Here is a 23061-nt window from a genome sequence, read left to right as displayed (position 1 = left end):
GTATTTTCTCGCGAGTAATACGTGGTTCTGATCGGCTTCGGTCTTCTAGATGGGTGGTAAAGGTTGGTTCCGTGGGCGGGCGGTGGGTATCGCGCGGGGGCGGCTGGCAGGGCGGGCGGTAGGGCGGGGGGAGCGTGTGAAGGGAGAAGAATGCGGGTGGGCCTCACCCTCGTTAGGGGCCGCCTACCTCCGATCACCAGTATCCATTGAGGCGCCGGTGGAGTCGGTTCAACTGTGAGTGGTCACACTTAAAGCGAGCGAAATAAACTCCCTTCAGGGCCACTTTGGCTCCATCGCCTCGTAAGCAAAGTGGGAATTTAGCATTGGATTATTACGAACTAACGCAATGTATGCGGGAAGTGAAAACTGTTGATTGTGGAATCCTCAATTAAGTTGTAGAATTTAATTAAACTAAAAGGACTGTGATAAAAATGTGGGTGTGAAAATAAGCATTAACAAAATTAAAAGAGGTGGCTGTTAGTGGCGAGTCGGAATTTTAAAGTTTGTGGAAATTGTGTGAATCAAACTGTAGCGAAGCGCTCTCCCAGCATATTTGTAGGTCTCTACTGTTTCTTTATTTAATTTTATGAATTTATTTTAAACATCAGTAATTTTTTTTATATTAATTAGTACTATAATATATAATATATATTAGAATGTGTTAGGTATATACAAATAATTAACATTTAAAAGATGTGTTCCTGGATGGGGTCAAATCTGATAATCATAAATATAACAGAGTGAAAATTACTCACCAGCTCTCAAATATAAACTTCAATAAAAACATGATTCCGTTCGTTCAAAAAGTACTTAATGCTCTTACGTAGAAATTTAAACGTAGTAAAATAATATTCACAATTTCACGACCTAAAAAAACAATTTATTAAACTGACGTAATAAAAGCCGATATCATAAATAAGAAAATTACTGTATTCCTCATAAAATATACTTTAACAGAAAACCATTTTTATTTGCGTGGGATTTGAGCCAATGAATTATTTAATCTCTCGGTAATCTGGTTTGTGATCGGGATCACATTTTATCATGTCCAACCTTCGCGTATCGTCAAAAAAATCAGCCAACGAAAATACACAGACCATATAAACCAACACAAAAATGAAATTTCTCATACAGCCCGGGCACGTAAAATTAATTTTACGACGGTTTGGGTAGAAAAGAGTTGATAAATTAACTTTTTTTCAAAGTATTAATAAAACATGAAAAATCCTTTCGCTTTCCATCCTTTTCGATACAAAAGTTTCAAAAAGCGTTTGTCATTATATTTGCCTGTCGATCTGTATTTTTCAAAGATTTTGAATTAGCAGGATTGGCTTTTTTACATAAAAAAAGAACATGGGATTTAGTATAGCATCGAGAGTCTTATAAACTAGACTACCAATTCTTTGAACACAGTGAACACGTTCAGCTCAACTTATAAAACTGACCGTAAATTACTGTACTTTAATCTCTTAAATAATTTCAAATATATGTGCACCAAATATAAAAGTAATATTAATTATTAATGATTCAGTAATTATCATGCAAAATTAATAAAGATGAAAACAAACATTAATATCATGTAGAGGTGTTTTTTTAAGAAAACATGAAATGAACCTATGAAGTTTTCGTTTTTGAGGTAAGTTCTTTCTCATCTGAGCAGATATCAAAAGAAGTCTGCTCTATAACTTCTGTTAATGATGTGAAGTCATATTAATGTAATGATCGATGGTCCTCATTAGATCCAATTTTCAAACATCGCTGCAATTTAATTTATATTCATATTTTTAATTTTCCCACTTTATACTTCTAAGGTACAAAACTCATATTTCATGAGTTTTATTTGACGGCCTCCGTGGTCGAGGGGTAAGGCTCTTGACTAGCAAGCAGGAGGTCGCGGGTTCAAATCCTGGCGTGCGCTAATAACTTTAATTTGATCCATTTGCGTTCTTTCCCAAAACTCATTGAAAATAATTTATTGTATATTTGCAGCACGTTCCAGAGTGAAAGATACTCTCAGTATCGCCCTGGTGTAAGACCACATATCAGAATTGAAACATTGATTGAAATGGCTTTGACCGGTTTGGTGACCAGATCTGAATAGCCAGGTACTTTCCCAGCTTCCTCTTCCCCATTTCTTTACTCTCCATACAAACCCCAATTGGGGATGCCATCTTCTCTCTGGCTCCAGACGGTTGGGAGCAGTTGGGACTCTTGTGCGGTTTCACATAATATAATACATATATACCATTCCCCAATGGGGGTATGTTTAGAGGGTAAAGAGATGGGGAAGAGGAAGCTGGGAAAGTATTATTACAAATACATATATACATAGACATTAATGCTTAACGAAGAATAAATGTCGTCGGAGAATTTATTATCATTTTCTTAATATATAGGATCTCTCGAGATTTGTTTAAACAATCACTTTCCCCTGCTTTAATATTTCAAGTAAACAAAGCCTAAATATGTTTTGGAAGTGTCATAGTTTCAATAATTTGATTTAACAAGAATTTTCCAAACCAAATAATCCAAACAGATCCAATTCCATTGAATGAGAAAGAATGGGTAGTTCGTTACTCTCATACCAGAGGAGACCCACCTAGTGCGTTTTATTCCAAGGTGACATGTCTATCGATGTTGGTTTATTTCCACGGGCGGACGTGTGCCCGAATTGGGTTTTGCCGCCACAAAAACATTCTCCATTCGGCTTTGTAAATTCAAACTCCCGTTTTTAGGGCGGACCTCGCAGGTAGGGTATAAATAATTCAAAGTGTTTAAAAACACGACAGATCGATAACTCAGTGCTTACAATTATATACGTCCATCATATTGCGAGTACAAAAATTATTTCTGTGTTACTGCCGAAATAACAAAGAAAATTGGTGGCGCAACAGTTGGGAAGCTTGGATGTTTGTTTGATCTGCTCTTTTTTATGTATTTTATGTTTGATATTTCCGTCAGTTCATTGGTCTACTTTATAGAAATGGGAAATGTAAAATCCCTCTCTTGTTGTAGTTTTTTCAGGTCAATTTAGGAACTTACCCATTTATTAATAAAAGTATCCTATAAATTAATCGTCTTGCTTGAAATGGCTTTAATGTAGAGTCACGTGGGGTAACCGTACGCGGAGTGTAAGTGTTCGCAGTGATGTTTCCGACAAGATTGTGCCTGTTAAGCGCCCGCGCGTTCCTTAATTCAGTAGCGTTCTGGATCGCGCCGAAGCAGGACATGTGTACAGTGGATGCTGATTTGTCAATAAAAACTGGTAGGTAAATTACTTTTTTTCGTGCTTTTCTTAAATTTTTCATCTCTGTTTCCGATGTGTGCTATTGTGTAACCAGCTGTGTCAGAGCGACGTTGTCTATGATAATTTTTAGTGAAATATTGTTAGTTAGACGGGTGCAAAGAGATAATTCTAATAAAGATAACCACTAATCTGATTTTTAAAGTTTATTGAATTTTGGTGTGATGGGGTAAGTGTGCTGGGGTAAGCGTTCGCATTTGGACGAGTGCGAACACTTACCCCGATAAATAAAATTGATTTTATAGAATAATATTTCAACTCTCGCTATTTTTTTACAGTGAAATATGCCACGTGTGTACGTGAGAAAGCACCCGGAGAGGTCAGTTTGCACTCAAGAGCAAAAAGAAACTGCAAAAAGGCTTATGAAAGAGGGGAAGAGTCAGCGGGCTGCTGCAGATTTTGTTGGAATCAGTGAAGCCACTCTGCTTAAACGCCTAAAACTAAAATTAATAGCAACTTCAATGGGGAGATATCGTCCGACATTTACACCAGATGAAGAGGTAGATTTTTAGATAAATAGATACTCAATTTATCGTGCAGTTGTCATTTTTTCATTCAGGCCGAAATCGTTGATTATTGTAAAAAAACTGACGAAATTTTCTACAGCCTGACTATGCAGACAATGAGAAAAATTGTTTACGAGTATGCTGAAAACAACAAGATCGAGAACAGATTTGACAACATTACAAAAACGGCTGGCAAGGATTCGGTGTATGGATTTCTAAAACGTAACCCTGTTTTAGCTTTAAGACAGACTACTCCCACAAGTATTGCGAGAGCTATTGGGTTTAACGTTGTTCAAGTTCGGCGGTTCTACGCAAACTGAAAAATGCTTGCAAGTCTGAAATAATTATCTCAAGTCCCTATAAAAAGAAACTTCAGCAGAAGCAGACAGATGCAGATGCAAAAATCGTCCGAAAACCAATATTTAAAACCATGGAAATCGGACGACCACCTCTTTTCAAGAAAGTCACACCACAAAGCGTAAGGCGGGAGATTCCAGCGTGCATAACTGTTTAAAGAGCGCACAAAAACAGGCTTCTAAAGACTATTTTTGCCCACAATGCAAGGAGAAATATCGAGATCCACCAACAGAAGATTGGATAGAATGTATTGTGTAAAGCATGGTGACATGAGAACTGCACAGACTACGATAAGGGGCAATTTAAGTGTGATAATTGCAATAGAGGGTAACTCTTCGCGGTGCGAACACTTACCCTACGGTATGCGTTTACTTACCCCGCACACGGGGTAAGTGTACGCAATCGACATGCATGTAAACTTTTTTATATAAATGTTTGATTTATGAAACATATGAGGTTTTTATGGTTGTTTTAGATGCCTTAATAATCAATCATATTAATAAACAAAAAAAAATTGTAAAATACCTAAAGCTTTTTAATACAAAAATCCCAATGTAAAAATTGCGCACGGTTACCCCACGTGACTCTACATGGTATTAAGAGACAAATTAATGATAATAATTGGAAACTTTGCACAGCGCCGTTTTTAGAAAAATCACCTCAAGGTATCTCACTAATCTAACCAGTGTTTTCTGACATTTTACGAAAAAAAAATTTGTACCTACTTGCAAAAATTTTGGAATGTAAAAAAAAATTGCGTATGACTTTGAAGAATCAAGCGCAAATAAAAAGTATTACAATGAACGCAGGTTTAATATTTCTTTGTTGCAAAAGAAAGACAAGATAGTGCTAAATCACCACCCGATAGTATGACGGCGTGAAGAGGATTAAGGAACACTATAGATAGGGTATTTGTTATTGTGGATCTTTATGAAACCCATATTAAATGAAGTATGAAAGACGACAACCGACAGTTCTAAATGGGCCTCATTTTATAAAATAGTGATTTTGAGAAACGCCTCATTCTCACGCTGCTGACGTCAACTGTAAACGATTGTAACTCATTCGTATATCAAGTTTCATTGTATATTAACCTCCATCCTTCATTATTGCACCTGTGTGACGGCCTCCGTGGTCAAATCGAAAGGTTCTCGACCACGAATCCGGAGGTCGCGGGTTCAAAGTACTGACGTGAGCAAGAAAATTTTATAAATTAAAAAATGCTTTATTTCACACTTAATTCATGTAAAATAATGTATGGTGTACTTGCGGAAAGTTCCAGATTGGTAGATACTCTCAATACTGGTAAAAGACCACCATCCAGAATTGAAACGTTGCGTGAAATTGATTTAGCTGAACTTGGTGACTATACACAAATAGCCAGTACTTCCCTACCATCTACTTTCCCAACTTCTTCCCCTCTCCATACCCTTCAGCTTCACAGCATACCCCAATTGGGGATGCCATTAACTGGCATCTCTGTAACATCTCAATCGCATCTCAATCTCACCAGTCTCACTGGCTATTTTTAGTATGGAACACATTAGGACTCTTTGCGTTGTTCATATTTAATTATTTTTATTTATTCCAGAGTGGAAGATACTACCAGTATCGCCCTGGTGTAAGACCACCATTCAGAATTGAAACATTGCTCCAAATGGCTTTAGCCGTGTTTAGTGACTAGATCTGAATAGCCAGGTACTTCCCCACCTTCCTCTTTCCTTTCCCCACTTACCTTCAGCCTCACAACATACCCCAATTGGGGATGCCATAGTCTCACTGGCTCCAGACGGGAGCAGTTGGGACTCTTGTGAGGTATTAACTATAAAAAAAAAAAAAATATATATATTTTAAAACAATCTGCTAATCTTATAAAGTAGAAGATGTTTATCTAGTCTAGCTTTCCCAATAATTAACATAAAAAATAGTTATTAAAAGTAGTGCATATCATAGAATGATCTGTCGTACGTCACAACTACCCTATTCCTAATAGGGACGTCATAATCCTACTTAACAGACAACCGATATTTCAGTTGAGGGTGATTTTCTTAGGTAAGGTACCTACCTAACAACTCCACATAATTTGGAGATTTTTCAATAGTCTCTTCTGGAATCTTCTCTCTCCACCCTCGTGGAAAATACCCTGTTGGAATATTTAAACGTTGACGTTGATAAATATGAACGTTGCATAAAATATTCCCCCCACAAGATTAATGCTTTTCCCATATGGGGAATATTTGTATACATTACCTATTTGCCCTCGAAGAATGTGGACAAACTCATGCAGGACTAAGCATCAATTTTGCATAAATCGAAATTGCCTCTAAAAATTTGGCCTAGACATTCAATTTTATTTTCCCATTTTTTGTACGTAAACCAATCAAAATTTATAGAGTTTTTGTTTGAAGCACTTAAACACTTTACGAGCAAATACTTTATCTGAAGCTTTGTTTTCGATTAGTTATGGATATGAAGTTAATTATTCTATTAAGAATCGGAGGCAAAGGCCTGGTGCTAGCCAGCATGCGAGTTGGCAGGCAGTAGCAACATGCCTGTGCCATGGCAGCTATTTACATCGTATAACCGGTCTAGGCGATTTCATCTACTGACATGCAAGAATATAATGGCAGTAGCTACTCGTATGTACTATAGTAGATAGTAGAGTCACGTGGGGTAACCGTGCGCAATTTTTACATTGGGATTTTTGTATTAAAAAGCTTTAGGTATTTTACTCATTTTTTTTGTTTATTAATATGATCGATTATTAAGGCATCTCAAACAACCATAAAAACCTCATATGGTTCATAAATCAAACAGTTATATAAAAAAGTTTACATGCATGTCGATTGCGTACACTTACCCCGTGTGCGGGGTAAGTATACGCATACCGTAGGGTAAGTGTTCGCACCGCAAAGAGTTACCCCCCATTGCAATTATCACACTTAAATTGCCCCTTATCGTAGTCTGTGCAGTTCTCATGCCACCATGCTTTACACACAATACATTCTATCCAATCTTCTGTTGGTGGATCTCGATATTTCTCCTTGCATTGTGGGCAAAAATAGTCCTTGGAAGCCTGTTTTTGTGCGCTCTTTAAACAGTTATGCACGCTGGAATCTCCCGCCTTACGCTTTGTGGTGATTCTTTGTGGTGTGACTTTCTTGAAAAGAGGTGGTCGTCCGATTTCCATGGTTTTAAATATTGGTTTTTGGACGATTTTTTCATCTGCATCTGTCTGCTTCTGCTGAAGTTTCTTTTTATAGGGACTTGAGATAATTATTTCAGACTTGCAAGCATTTTTCAGTTTGCGTAAAACCGCCGAACTTGAACAACGTTTAACCCAATAGCTCTCGCAATACTTGTGAAAATAGTCTGTCTTAAAGCTAAAACAGGGTTAAGTTTTAGAAATTCATACACCCAATCCTTGCCAGCCGTTTTTGTAATGTTGTCAAATCTGTTCTCGATCTTGTTGATTTCAGCATAAGTACTCGTAAACAATTTTTCTCATTGTCTGCATAGTCAGGCCGTAGAACATTTCTGGTGTAAATGTCGGACGATATCTCCCCATTGAAGTTGCTATTAATTTTAGTTTTAGGCGTTTACGCAGAGTGGCTTCACTGATCCCAACAATATCTGCAGCAGCCCGCTGACTCTTCCCCTCTTTCATAAGCCTTTTTGCAGTTTCTTTTTGCTCTTGAGTGCAAACTGACCTCTCCGGGTGCTTTCTCATGTACACACGTGGCATATTTCACTGTAAAAAAATAACGAGAGTTGAAATATTATGCTATAAAATCAATTTTGTCTATCGGGGTAAGTGTTCGCACTCGTCCAACTGCGAACGCTTACCCCAGCACACTTACCCCATCACACCAAAAATCAATAAACTTTAAAAATCAGATTAGTGGTTATCTTTATTAAAATTATCACTTTGCACCCGTTTAACTAACAATATTTCACTAAAAATTATCATAGACCACGTCGCTCTGACACCGCTGGTTACACAATAGCACACATCGGTAACAGAGATGAAAAATTTATGGAAAGCACGAAAAAAAGTAATTTACCTACCAGTTTTTATTGACAAATCAGCATCCACTGTACACATGTCCTGCTTCGGCGCGATCTAGAAGGCTACTGAATTAAGGAACGCGCGGGCGCTTAACAGGCACAATCTTGTCGGAAACATCACTGCGAACACTTACACTCCGCGTACGGTTACCCCACGTGACTCTATAGTATACTCGCACTGTTTGACTGGCCCTTAAGTAAAAGCAGATGGATCCTAACCCTGTGAATTTTCTGAAAAGTATACCTTGGCGAGTTAAATCTATCTTTTTTAATAAAAAATTGTATGTTTCCCGGTTTCACCCGCCATACGCTTCTTTCTTAATTTACTTACATATAAAACAGAGGTGACACTAAAGTTGGAAATATGAGGGAATAAATTATATTTTTATAGACGGATAAGATAATGGTATGAATTTTAATTTTCACACCAAACATTTTAGAAAGCTCTTCAAAAGCCGTCAAGAAGACTAAGGGCCAGTTGTTTTGCAGAATTTGAACAATCCATCAGATTTAAAGTTTATTTTCATGTTCTGTAAAGTAATGTTTTTATGTCAGTATTTAGCTGTCGTTTCACATAACAGAACTTAAATAAAATTTTCATAGAATTTTTAAATAAACAATAAAGTAAGACGCAATATTTAAATTCTGTAAAATAACTGAACATCAAAACAAAAAATAGATTTAAATTCCGGAGATTGCAATGCTTCTATGCTCCATCCTAGTAATATTATAATATTTAAGAAAATTAAATCTACAGATAGATAGATATCTGTATGAATTTGAAAGATTAAAGAAAATAATAAAGGTAGTTATATAATTTTTTTTTTTTTTAATTTATTCACATTTAAACCCGCTAAACTACTTATGTAGTTTGTCAGCAGGGACATAGAGACAACATTTATACATTCATAAGATACAATTTGAACGGTACATAATTACATAAATTGGTTACATTGCAGAAAAGTTTAAATAGCAGCATAAAAGCCTTATATAATAAGCAAGTAAAAATAAATGTATGAACAAATTAGTATTATCAACATGAAACATAAAAGCCTTATAAAATAAGCAAGTAAAAATAAATGTATGAACAAATTAGTATTATCAACAAGTACATCAATAGTTTCATAAATAGAGGTAGGTAGTCAGGTATTACAAAATAATTGTTTTTCCATTTTCTAAGAATATGAATTCCATTTCAGGGGCATCAGTATAGATCATTATTATCCAATAACCATTTCCTTAGATTATATTTAACATTAGCAGTATACATGTTATTATTTTTAATTGTCATTGGTAATAAGTTAAAAATTTTGGGTACTATATAGTTTAAAGTTCTTTCACCATATTTATTAGTACATTTCGGAACTACCAGTCCTTCATTTTGAGTGAATCTTGTGTTATGTTTATGGCAAACTCTTTCCCTATACAATGAATCAGACAATATAACATGTTGACTTACAATATTATAAAACAATAATCCTCTGACAGGTAAAATATTCAGAGACTTGTATATTAATTTAATGTTACTTCTGTGTTGATTGTCATATTTATGGATTAACAATTTTATAATGGAGTTTTGTAATGTTTGTATATAGCTTACATTAGTTTTACAAGAATGTCCCCAAGAAGTAATTCCATAACGTATAGTGGATTCAGCCAGAGATAAGTAGATTAACTTTAAAGTACTTATAGGCACGAAATATTTTATTTTATAAATCCTACCCACAATAGCTCGTAGACGTTTACAAACATTAGCAATTTGTACATCCCATTTCATGTAGCAGTCAATAGTAACACCCAAATATACATAACTTTTGACAAAATCAATGGTTTCACATGAACAGGGTTGTGCAACATTTTTATGTATGCAGTCAAATGTGTGTGTATATAATGAAGGAATTACATTACATCTGGCGTGTGGAGATCTGATGTGCATAATTTTAGTTTTTTTGGCGTTTATAAAGAGGCCTGCATCATGCGACCATTTCAGTAGGGCAATAAAATCATGTTGCATAAGGTTCATTGCAGTAACCAGATCTTCGTGCGATATTACGAGCGCCGTATCGTCTGCATATACAAAATTTTTAACAAATGAAAACAATTTTCTCATAATTGAGACATAAATAATATAAAGGGTTGGCCCTAGAATTGACCCCTGTGCAACACCTGTTGAGATATATTTTCTTTTTTTAATTTTTTTAAGAATTTTTACTCTTATTTGTCGATCAGTTAGTAAATTTTTTAATAAAACTAGCAGCTTTCCTCTAATTCCTATTGCCTCCAGTGTTTCTAATAGTTTATTTGTATCAATGGTATCAAATGCCTTAGAGTTATCTATGAATAAAACCAAAACTTGTTTTTTTAGATTTAATTCATAATTTATGTGATTTGAAAATTCCTGAAGCAGCATTTCCGTACTTTTTTTCTTTTGAAATCCATATTGGTTGGGATCCAACAAAGAAAAAGATTCTAGATATTTATTAAGTTTTATGGAAATGTATTTTTCAATTATTTTTTCTAGGGCTGGCAATATGCTTATTGGCCTATAATTTTGAATATCTGTATGTTTGCCCCCTTTGTAAATTGGCCTAGTGATGCTACTTTTTAGTTCATCTGGTATTGCTGCTTGCGATAAAATTAAATTGATAAAGTGTGTTATAACAGGCCCTAAAATATTAATATGTGTCTTAATGTCAAACATTCGAATGTTGTCAATCCCTGGTGACTTTGAATTGTTTAATTTGCTAACAATAATATTGATTTCTTGGCAGGTAGCTCTGGGTAGGTACATACTATGTTGCACTTCATTTGGCCTGACGGTCGATGCTAAATAATCACATTTATGTATCATAGAGCTAACACTATTTGTAAAATATTCAACAAACTTATCTGCTACGGTTTCTTCATTATTCGTATTTAACATATATTTCGAGATTATTTCGTCACAACTACTTTTGGACTTGCGTCCTAATAATTTATTTATTTCATCCCAAGTTTTTTTTGTATTTCCAAAATAATTTTTGAATTTATTGTTAAAAAAGGTAGACTTACATTTAATAATTTCTTTTGTCACCTTATTTCTGAAAGTTTTATATTCCAATTCAAAGAATTGATTGCTAGGAAAATTCTTCCACCTTCTGTACAATGAATCTTTTTTTTAATGTTTTCTAAGATATTAGAAGTTATCCAAGGTTTTATTGACAGAGGTCTTTTTTTGGGTTCATAATTCATAACGATTTTACTCTGTTCATACAAATTCTTAAAGTTGTTTTTAATTTTACTATATAGTATATTGCAATCTTGTTCCTCAAGCAAGGAGTGCCACTTAAAATTATGAATGTTTTTGTCGATTTTGTTTTGCGATAAAAACGAAATTCTTTCCCCGTGTTCTGGGGCTTCTTTCCTTGCACTATATTTAATATTAACTGCAGTTAAAAAGTGATCCGCTATAGTAATATTATTACATACACATGAGGAAAGAGAATTGCTTTGTTTACATCCACTGTTAAAACGGACAAATATGTGGTCTAAACAAGTACGAGTAACTTTTCCTGCTAAAACTGCTTCTCTAGTTACGTCACAAATACATTTGATTAAATAATTATCCGACATTATATTTTCATATGCCATAATAATAGGGTTTTGACAAATTAACAAGTCTAGATTAATATCTCCTATAAGTAAAACATTTTCTTTGGGGCTTAGAGTATGCAGAATGGCAGATATTTCATTAAGAAATTGTGGTTGGCTAGAGTTGGGGGGGCGGTATATTGCTATGATGTTTAAAATACTCTTGTTTGGAAGTGTCATAGAGCCAAGCACACATTCAAAATGATTTGTTTCTATTGTTTTCTGTTGAAATGTGAATTCATTTCGAACATATAGCAATATACCTCCTCCAGATTTTTTAGTTCGGCAATAGTTGTAACAATTAAATCCAGGAATATTATACAGACAGACAAGATTCGGTGTTATAGCCGTTTCACATAACATTAACACATGAATATGCTTCCAACAAGTATTTAAGTAGACATTCAAAGTATCCCAGTATTTATAAATCGATCTAACATTCAACTGAACAATATTAATATTTTCCATATTGTAGTTGCTATGAAACTTTAGCCAATCAAAGAAATTATGAGTATTTTCGTAATCTACCTCGTCATCTTCTTCAATGTAATTAGACGCCATAATCAATAGTTGCAAAGTCCTTGGCAAGGGCAGCCTTGTAGGCCGGGCAGGAGTCCTTGTCTCCAGTCGGATGTGCAGCGGGCTTCCCAAATCTTGTACAGGTGGCGCAGACAGGCTCGGCGGCGGCTTTTGGGCAGTTTATCCGGGCGTGACCTTCGCCTGCGCAGTGTCCACATCTTTGCTGGTCCTTGCAAAACTTGAAGGAATGTCCGATCATTTGGCACTTGGAGCACACTGTAAGTCCAATGAAGTCACGAACACGGCACACATTCCAGTCCACAAAGACTTTCCCCTGCTCCACCAGCACGTGACGAATGTGGGCAGGAACCTCGAAGACCCGGTGGCAAGTTGATCCAGTTCGAGCGCCAGCAAGGTGACTTAGCTTGCAACTTTTTACTGCGAAATCTAGGCCTGCTTTGTCCTGGGCTCCTGCTAAGGCATTTTTTAGGAAGCACTCGTCCGTTAGGTCACGAGGAACGTTGAAGAAAATCACCCTTGGAAGCCGTTTTGTTGGTAATCGAGCGCTTAGAGTGTCCGAGTTTGCTAGACATGGGGTTTTCAGTATTTTATCCTGATCTTCTTGTGTTGCAGTATGGATTACAACGCCTTTGTTTCTGATTCTCCTAATACCCGTCACACAGATTCCAAGTTCTGATGGTCGTAATGTATCTTTTAGTAGCTGTTTCGTATCGTCGCTATCTTTTGTAGAATCCAGCTTTGGGAAGATGCATACAGCAGGTTTGGGGGTCCCAACGTTAAGTCCTGAGCGGTTGATTGATGGTATCATCTTCTGTGGGCCATTTTTCACAATATCGGCAAACGATAGGCTTGTTTCCGTGGCATCGGCTACTCTACGCATCACTGGTCCTAGATCTGACTCCAACTGCAATATTTTTTCTAACCTGTTTTGGTTTTCTGCTTTTTCAATCGCGATCTCTCCCTTTGCCACTATTAATTTGGCATTGACTGTTGCCAGATCAGCTTTGAAGCCCTCTCGTTCCAATAACAGCTGTGAAACTGATCTGAATACAGCGGATACATATGCGCTTATCCGCAGTTGTTGATCCTTTGAGACTCTTGACTGCTTTTCAGCAAGGACATCTTGGAGTGCTCTTAGACTTGCTTCAGTGTCGTTCAGTATCTGTACTGAGGACACTGGAATTTCACTATCATTTTCAGACACGTCGGAATAGTCCGATGCTCCGTCAGATTCCTCATCTTCAACCACTGGAGAAATCATTTCCGAGGCCTTTTTTTGTGATGGGGACGTCATCTTATCCAGCATTCTTTTTTTACGCCGATGGCAGCATTCATCAGGCATCGGTGGGATGGACATTTCAATGAGAACAAACACACAATCTTAGGTTGTTTTAAAACTTTCGATAAAAATGTTTAGAATCCGCTAGAATAGTATTATTTTATTACTGTTTTATCAAATAAACTTTTTTGGCACTTAAATTTTCCATATAAATACTGTTTGCACACGAATTCGGAGGTTTTTTTTTAGTGTATAATTGTAAACATTGCAAGCGTGGTAAAATAAATTCAGTCACATTTAAATTAATTTCTTTATTCACACAGGCAATCACTATTCATAATGCAAACATGGTAAGTGCCTTATGTTAACTGGGAAGTGAATTAATTATTTTATGGCCTCAGTCCGCGACGACATTTAATGCTCTTGAAAATAATAAACAAAAGTTAATTATATTTACATTCATGAAATAATTAGACATTATTAGTTTGGATCCCCCGCCCGCAGTCCCACGTTATCCCAAAAATGCCCAAAGATACTGGATACACGCGACGTTTATCAACTCCATTTAAAGTAAGACTCGCGATTCCTCCAAAACAACCGCTTCCCAACAATTTTTTTTTTTTTATAAAATGAAATAATTTTATTATCCACCCAGCAGTGGTGGTTCCTGACTTTTGGGAGTACTTGAGTGCAAATATTATACAACTAAACTGAAATTTCCTGAAAATCTTCATACAAAAAAATACATCGAGTGTCGAACGCTCTATATATATATCGTTTTGGACTGAACAATGTTAGAATGATATAGCAAAATTGATATGTGCTACTAGCTCCATCTATGATGTATCTATAAACTAAATAAACACCAGTCGATCTCAACCAGTCTTGCTGTTTCATTAGGTTATGGGCCCAGGGCTATAATTCGCGTTAAATGAAAGTTTTCCTGCGTAAAATTACTATTTAGTTGGACAATCAGTTACCGGTATATCACATACTCTATAAAACAGTGTATCGCCGCAATAATAACTGTTTTTGTGATCGAAAATCTGTTACCGCGTTCTCGGTGTGCGTTTTTTTCAATATGGCGGGAAGTTACATAGTAAGTGTGCCTAAATTAAAGGGACGTGAAAATTATGATGAGTGGGCGTTTACAGCTGAACATTTTTTGATGTTGGATGGTGTGGATATTTACAAGCCAAAATCCTCTCGTTGTACAAGTTTGGATGATAAAAAGGCAAAGGCTAAACTTATTATGACGATTGATTCTTCAATTTATGTTCACATCAAAAATGAGCAAACAGTACAAGATATATGGAAGCGTTTAAAGGCCCTATATGATGATTGTGGCTTCACTCGTCGCATCAGTCTACTTCGTCAGCTAATATCTATTCGACTAGAAGACTCCGAGTCAGTGGGTGCTTATGTAATGCAAATGGTTGATACCGCACAGAAACCTAAAGGTACCGGCTTCCAGATCATTGACGAGTGGATCGGGTCATTATTACTGGCGGGGCTAACAGACAGGTTTGCTCCTTTAGTAATGGCCATAGGTACGTAAATTTGGGTGCAAATTCACACATGATTACCGATAAAAAATGTTTACAAAATGTGTCGTACAGACACAAAGTAAAAGACATAGTAGTTGCAAATCGAAACAAAATACTAGAATGGCATTTTTCTATTTCCTGAAGGCCAGAAATCAGGTGTTAAAATATTTCAAAGAGTTTATAGCTCTTTTTGAAACACAGACAGGCAGAAAACTGAAGGTATTGAGAACAAACAATGGTGGAGAGTTTTTTTCGTTAGAATTTAAAAAAAATTTGAGTAAAAATGGTATTGTATATCAAATGACAAACTGCCATACACCGGAACAGAATGGCCTGTGTGAAAGACTAACCAGAATAGTGGTGGAGAGAGCTCGGTGTCTTCTGTTTGAGGCTAATTAACATAAGAAGTTTTGGTCTGAAGCAGTGAATACTACAGTCTACTTACGAAACAGAACTTTGTCATCAGGATTACAAAAAACACCTATGGAGTGGTAAAAAACCAATTCTCGGCTATATTAGGATATTCGGCAGTCCTGTGATGGTCCACGTTTCGAAAGCAAAGAGGATTTAATGGGACACAAAGGCTGAAGAACATATCCTGATTGGTTACCTAGAGAACACTAAGGGTTAAAGGCTTTACAACCCAAATACCAATTGTATTATGACCAGCAGAGATGTTTTAGTGATGGAAAATATTAATGACAGTTCATCAACAACTATTTTCGTAAAAGAAAAACAGCAACCAGATTACACAGGAGACAGTCAGTTGAATAGCACATATATCGAAGAAGATAATGTGAATGATGTTACATATGTTCCTGCTGAATCGACAAGTGAGTCCTACGACAGTCTTTATGAGACTTTGACCCCGGCTGACACAAATGTTGTTCCCGCTGATACAAATATTATACCAGAAAAACGAGCTAAACGTAAACCTGACTATTAAGGTTACACGAACATGTGTATAGAAGACGTGTCAAGTGAACAGATTTCTCTCGCTGAGGCTATAACTGAACCTGAAAAAGTGCAATGACAACTTGCAATAAAGAAGGAGGTAAAATCCTTTAGTGAAAATGACACTTGGGAGCTAGTGGACAGGCCAAAGGACGGCGCAGTGGTAAAAAATAAGTGGATTCTTAAAAAGAGCAAGACTTGTTGGAAAAAGTTTTTCTCAGAAGAAGGGTATAGATTTTACCGAAACCTTCTCACCAGTGTTAAGATATTCAACTCTTAGATTATTGTTTGCCTTGAGTGTACAACTTGATCTTATTATGAACCACCTTGTTGTACCAACAGTATTCTCAAATGGTTTTCTTAAGGAAAATGTTTTTACAAAAATACCAGAATATCTCTTATTATTTTGTTGATTGTAAATATAAAGTATTGAAATTAAAAAGAGCCATTTATGGTCTCAAACAGTCTGCTAAGAGATGGTATATTAGAGTAGAATAATGTTTAATGAACTTAGGAAATAAAAAATCTAAATATGAACCTTGTCTTTTCATAAAAAGTAATAATAATTTTAAAATATTTTTTGCATTATTTGTGGATGATTTTTTTGTATTCCATAATTCAGAAAATTATTATGAACAGTTAAATAATGAATTTATCACTCAATTATAGATAAAAGATTTAGATGAGATTACACAGTGTCTAGGAATTAGAGTGTATGATCAAAGAGATTGTATTACTATTGATCAAGAGATTTTTGCAAACAATATTTTAAATAATTTCAATATGTCAGATTGTCATACTTCAGATACTCCTATGAAAGTTAAAGAAAGATGTAAATAAAAATGATGATATTATAAAATATTCATACCAACAGTTTATAGGGAGTCTTATGTACCTATCTGTGTTGACAAGACCAGACATTGCTTACAGTCAAGTGTAAGTTATCTAAATCAGTATAATAGCTGTAGTAATGAAACTCATTGAAAACATTAAAAAAAAATGTTAAAATATTTACAAAAAACTAAAAGCTATACTTTAGTTTATAAGAAAAATGATTATTCTTTACATGGTTTTGTGGATGGTGATTGGGCATCATGTACCTTAGATAGAAGGTAATATACTGGGTTCTGCTTCATAATGTCAGGATGTGTTATATCTTATGAATCTAGAAAGCAAAGAACAGTTGCCTTGTCTACTACAAAAGCAGAATAATATGGCTCTATCCGAAGCTTGCAAAGAGGCTATTTACTTACATAACTTATTGTCTGATATGATAAAAATACATAAAAATACACCGGTATGTTTATAAAGTGACAGTTAAAATTCTATTAATTTGTCTGTTAATCCACCAATAGTGTCGAATTTTCACAATCAAAAGTCATAAGCCGCCATTGCCACCCAGTACACCACTATACAAGTAGGGGTTTCTTCAAAATAATCTACCTGTAAGAGACTTTACTACGACAATGTTCTATCTATCGATTTTAAAAGTGATTTAATATTAAAATTAAAATTATTTTTTGTTACATTTGTGCCATTTTGACCCATAATAAGTACTAAACAGAAGCGTCCTGGGCCTCGATTCTCAACGAAGTCATTCCAATCGAACAACGAGTGGTTCGACCCACTGATTGTTGGAGTGGAATAACTTTTGACGTTTGACGTATGTATGTTCGACGAGACTAGAATAAGAATAAGAACGTCGACTAATGGATATACTTTTGACGGCGATTGCGAGCGGTCTGGATTGGAGAATCGATGCCCTACAGTGTTTTTACAAAAAATTCAAAAGCTTATTATTCGATGGTCAATTAAGAGTTCTCGAAAGACCCCTCGTTGCAGATACTAATTTTACATTGAAGAAAATCATAGTTTTTCCAAAAACATTTCTCGTTCGGACGAGTTTACTGCCATTGAGTTTTTTTTATACGACACCTCAAAAGAGCGTCCCTGTCTTTACAGTATGAAGGCAAGGGAGCTAATTTGCCAACCGGTTGGGCAGTGTTGTGAGACGGGTGTAGGAAGGGATTTTTTAATGCGGTTCTCGAAGAGACCCAAATTATATGAAGGAGGAAAAACAGATGCCGGTAACTCGTTCCACATACGAGCCGTCTTATACAAAAAAGCGAAGAAACGGCCCAATGAAGCCAACATCAACTGTGAACGGGCGTTCCGCTCGTGTAAGTGGAGTTTCACGCACGTGCACCAGGAATCAATGCTGCTAGCTCCTCCGAGCAGCCTCCATTAAAATAACTGAAGAACAGACTCAACATGCCTAAATTGCGTCTGTGCATTAGATATGGCAATATGTTTGTCAACAATGAATTTTCAATCAGACGGACTGCCATCATTTGCACTTAATCAAGTAGGTTTATCACGTATTGTGGGACTCCAGCCCAGAGGTGGCTCCCAAATTTAATTGTTGAGTGTATTTGAGATAACATCAAATAAGCAACATTTTGCGTGTTTGATACTTTTAAAAGAAAATATACTTGCATACTGTACATTTTACATAGGTAGGGCGAAAACGCGTTTTTTCTCCAATTTATAATTAAAATTTGATGTTACGAAATTAGCGCCCCTTCTAAGAGTAATGTGTGGCCTACGTGTTCCGTCGTTTAACAACAGTGAAATATCTCCATTATAAAAATCATTATTTTGTAGTTACCCATAAATCTTTCCTAACACCCTGTGAAACCGTAAAGATAATTAAACATTCCCTCCAGCTTAAACTATTGTAATAAACCCGTCTCCCTTTGCAGTTGAAACAAAAGAAACAAGAGTGTTATAAAATTAAAACAGTTGAAGTGTTGCATTTTTAAATATGTTTCTCGCATAACTGTTCGCATAGTGCTTCCTGACGTCACAACTAACAGTTCCGTCGGGATTTACGGCAACCGGTTCCAGTTTCAAGATGGCGAAAAGTCCCCGTTCTCGCGTCCAGTGATGGTTGCGTTTGCTGACCACAAGTGCCATTGACAACCAACAATGGCGTCCTGCTTTTTAGCGGGGAAGCTCGCAGTGGGGGTCTTCCTACTGGTCTTCAGTTGGGAAATAACAGGTAAGCTTCATAAACCTTTATTCGCCTTTGTTTTGATTTATAACCAGACTTTTGTTTGAACGCAAAGTGTATTTTGCTGTAGCATTACGTAGTAGAGTCAAAGAACGTATTAATGGGTTCATTGAAAATAGTGTATAAAACTTTTCCAATAACATTATTAAACTGCACTATGTTTCTACCATTGACCATAAACAGGCGTATTGTAAAACTTTAAGAAAACAAATTTCTTCAACCCATCTTAGAAAAAAAAACAATAATGTATGTAAACAAATAAATTTGTTTATAATCCCTTTATAAACAATTGTAAAGTAGGTAACTACATATTACAACAAATAAAATGTTGCAAGTACAATTTTGACTCTCAGGTTTTGTTGGAATAGTGGTAATTATGGTATCATGAGCAATTCATTTTTACGAGCATACACATCAAACTGTGACTTTTTGGTAAATTTCTGTGATACTAAAATAATAAAAAAAATTATTATTACTTCATCGGTGCAGGCCAGAGATAAAAAACCTACACATTCCATCATTTGGAATAGTCCGATGCCTCGTAGGAAACCCGCTTGATTGGACTTCGTTTATCTGAAAGCACTAGGTATATATAAAACAAAAAAAACATATCCTCTTCTGAGAATATACTGGCTCACGTTTCAATCGATCTCTGACTCTGACATTGAAGAAATGTAAATTAAAAATTTGAAACTAAATTACTTCAATTTGTGTGAGTAACTAGCCATCTGATGGTAGTTAAATTAGAGGTCGGAATAATTTTTAAATCTTTCAAATCACCGTAATTTGCTAAAGTAGATTCAAAGGATTTATTTAAAATTTATCTCCACCCTGACTCTAGCCAGTATATTATTAGTTAACGAACATTTTCCATTTCCCTTTTAAAGCTAACCCATATAATTTAAACTTGAATAATTTTCCCATTAACTAGTTCACTATTATGACAGGTTGTAGGTCATACAATTATAAACGAATTTATTTGATTCATGGCTCAATTTATGAACAGCAACAATTCATTATTCATCTTTATAAAGTTTCATTTTAGGAACAACTTTTTAATTTTTTTTTATATTTATTTTTACTAAAAATTTATTTATAAACACGTTCTGTTGTGTAAATATTATAACGTTTGATAGTTGTTTAGCCTTCCGAAGATAAAAAAACCTGTTACTCGTAGTAATAACTACACAGTCAGCCAAACTTGTTCATAAATAAACCTTTTTAAAAGATTTAAAAATAATATTTTTGTGAATAAAAAACACGACAATGAACAATATTTTAACATTTTCAGATTGTGAATGAAAAGGTTCACGCCACTAAGTTATTTAATCATTTACATCAATCATGTCAGCAACTTGCATTACAATGTATGTTTATTAATATAAACATAATTTGTAATTTCTGTCGTCGTGAATAATTCAATACTGAATCGATTTTTCGAAATTAAAAATAGCCGCATGCAAAGCGAGTATAAGAGGCACTTCGAACTAAATTATACCAATCAATACGGCGTGTTTCAGTGAATACCAAAAATGAGCACCCATTATCTATTTAACAGTTTTTTCAACGTGTAAATGAGGGCGTGATACGCCATTCTTCACGGTACAAAATATGCCCTTTCCACGCACCCAACGTAACTACAATACACCCAGAAGGATTTGGAAGCTATCGCCTACTGACATGCAAAGGCTCTTTCGCCAGTATTAAAAGCGTGTAGCCATAGCGAAAGAGAAACTTCACCTATATCGAGGGTAAAAGCTTTCTCAGTCTTCCGGGGACTCAAGCGTTTCACCTGTATTCAGAAGGTTAAATAGTCCTAAATAATACAAGTTTTTTTAGTCTTGCTTTCTCGCTGAAAGCTGAGAAGATTCGTTTTTTTAAATCCCTTTCAAGGTTTTCTGAATGCTGCAGAACCTGTTGGGGAAAGTCAAGCATTTTTTTGTGAACTGAGCGCTACTCAAATGGTCTTTATCATTTATATGGTAGTTAATCTCTTCTCCGATAAGTCGTGCTAACATATTATTTCGAAGTCATTTTGCAAAAATACCGACAGAAATCTAAGATAGAGTTCAATATAATGTGTTATGTTTCGTTTATTAGTTTTTCTTCCAGCAGAAGAGCTAGGTACATCATTCATACTACATACTTAAAATAGTTGAGGTAGTTAACTGGCAAGCATCTGCAAAATTTAAATATCTAAAACTTTCTAAATAATTTCATTGGTTAAATTAAAGCACTTAGGTCAAAAATTTCTTTAAAATACGATTTTGACGATTTTGCATACCGCCTTTAGTAAATCACCTCCAGGGCGCTTACCAATATTGTTATTGTAACTTTTATATAGTATTTGAATGTGCTTTTAAATGCATTCTTTTTTATGTGAATATCTTACACGAGTCCCAACTACTCCCATCCGTCTGGAGCCAGTGAAACCATGGCATTCTCAATTGGGATTGTGACGCTGAAGATTTTGGGGCGGGAGTACCTGGCTACCTGTCTGTCTACCTGGGAGTACCTGTCAGATCTAGTCACCAAACACGGCAAAAGCCATTTAAAGAATCGTTTTAATTCTTAATGGGGGTCTTATACAAAAGCGATACTGAGAGTATTTTTAATTCTGGAACATGCCGTAAGTGAACTTTATATATTATATGTTAAATGAAATAACACAAATTAATCAAAAAAAAAAAATTCTTGCACACTCCGGGGTTTGAACCCACGACCTTCGGCTTGATAGTTAGGAGTCTTACAGATCAACCACCGAGACCATCTCACATCTTAAAGGCTTTAAATAAAATTACATTTTATTTTAGGAATATCAACCTAATCCGCAAAATACATAAAATATGTTGAAACTAATAATGATAGATATTTATGTAAATAACCTGTTAAAAACATATTTCTTGAAAATTTTATTTAAAAGCTGGAATGGAAAACGTGCGCGAGAAATATGTGTGAATTATTTAACATTTTTACTCTTATTCCTCGGGAAATTATTCTAATCCGCATTCTTCCGTACAAACTTGTGCCGAAGTACTCTAAAACATCGGGTTTTATGTTTCATCCTTCGTGAAAAAATATTGTAAATGATGCGTTTCCCGTGATATAACTGAGCATCCGACATTTATTTTATTGTAAGCTTTTCTCTCGCGTGCTTGTAGGATTTCATGATTTAGTACATTTGCTAAAAAAACAATGTAAAGATAGAATATTAGGAAAATCTATTAAAGTATTGGTTTTTTGCTAGAACAGTAGAAAACCTTCACAATGCCACAATTATATTTTCATGATCTCAATGTAATTATGATTATTCACACTATAACTAATAATATCACGATATATCGATACATGCTAATTGAAATTAGTCCAAAGAAACGAGGCTAGGAGTTCACAATGGACTTCTGATACCGACTCTAATAATATGGCAGAGAAGCATCGAACTCGCAGAAGAAGGAGAAAAGCAGACTTAATGCTGTAGAAATGAGATACATGAGTCGTATTAAAGATATGTGCTAAATGAACATGGATGAACATAAAAAGCGGTGTAAGGTGAATATATTATTATGATTCGAGAGTGAATGGGAGAAGAAGTCGGGGAAGCCCGAGAGACAATACACTATCATGATGTATCATGATATATACTGATTGAGCAGCGTCCTTTTTCGTGACTCCAGAAGCCTCCAGTCAGGTTGTAATGCTGATCGGCTTGTTGGCTTCTTTCGTTTTCATGCCAAGGATTGGCTTGCCGTTTGAGAGAGATTGAGAGGTTCGCTTCTGAGTAAAACACAGTGTTTTTTCTTGAT

General features: G+C 35.4%; 1 protein-coding gene across 4 annotated transcripts in view; it reads left to right on the top strand.

Moving 5' to 3' along the window:
• The window catches only part of LOC149421264 (uncharacterized), a 146510-nt gene that overhangs the window by 66445 nt on the left and 57004 nt on the right, over positions 1-23061 (top strand). For 2 of the 4 annotated variants that reach the window (XM_089635916.1, XM_089635913.1), the window contains exons 1-2: positions 231-555; positions 18948-19246. In XM_089635916.1, the coding sequence (XP_089492042.1) occupies positions 19174-19246 (73 nt within the window). In that variant the 5' untranslated portion in view covers positions 231-555; positions 18948-19173. Of the gene's footprint in view, positions 1-230; positions 560-18947; positions 19247-23061 lie in introns of those variants that run through there. The other 2 variants (XM_089635914.1, XM_089635915.1) reach the window with 2 other exon arrangements.

Source organism: Hesperophylax consimilis, chromosome 9 (assembly GCF_061612785.1).
Source record: "Hesperophylax consimilis isolate HC1 chromosome 9, BYU_Hcon_1.0, whole genome shotgun sequence".
In the NCBI taxonomy this organism is placed as follows: Eukaryota; Metazoa; Arthropoda; class Insecta; order Trichoptera; family Limnephilidae; genus Hesperophylax; species Hesperophylax consimilis.
This window is presented reverse-complemented; position numbering and strand designations above follow the sequence as displayed.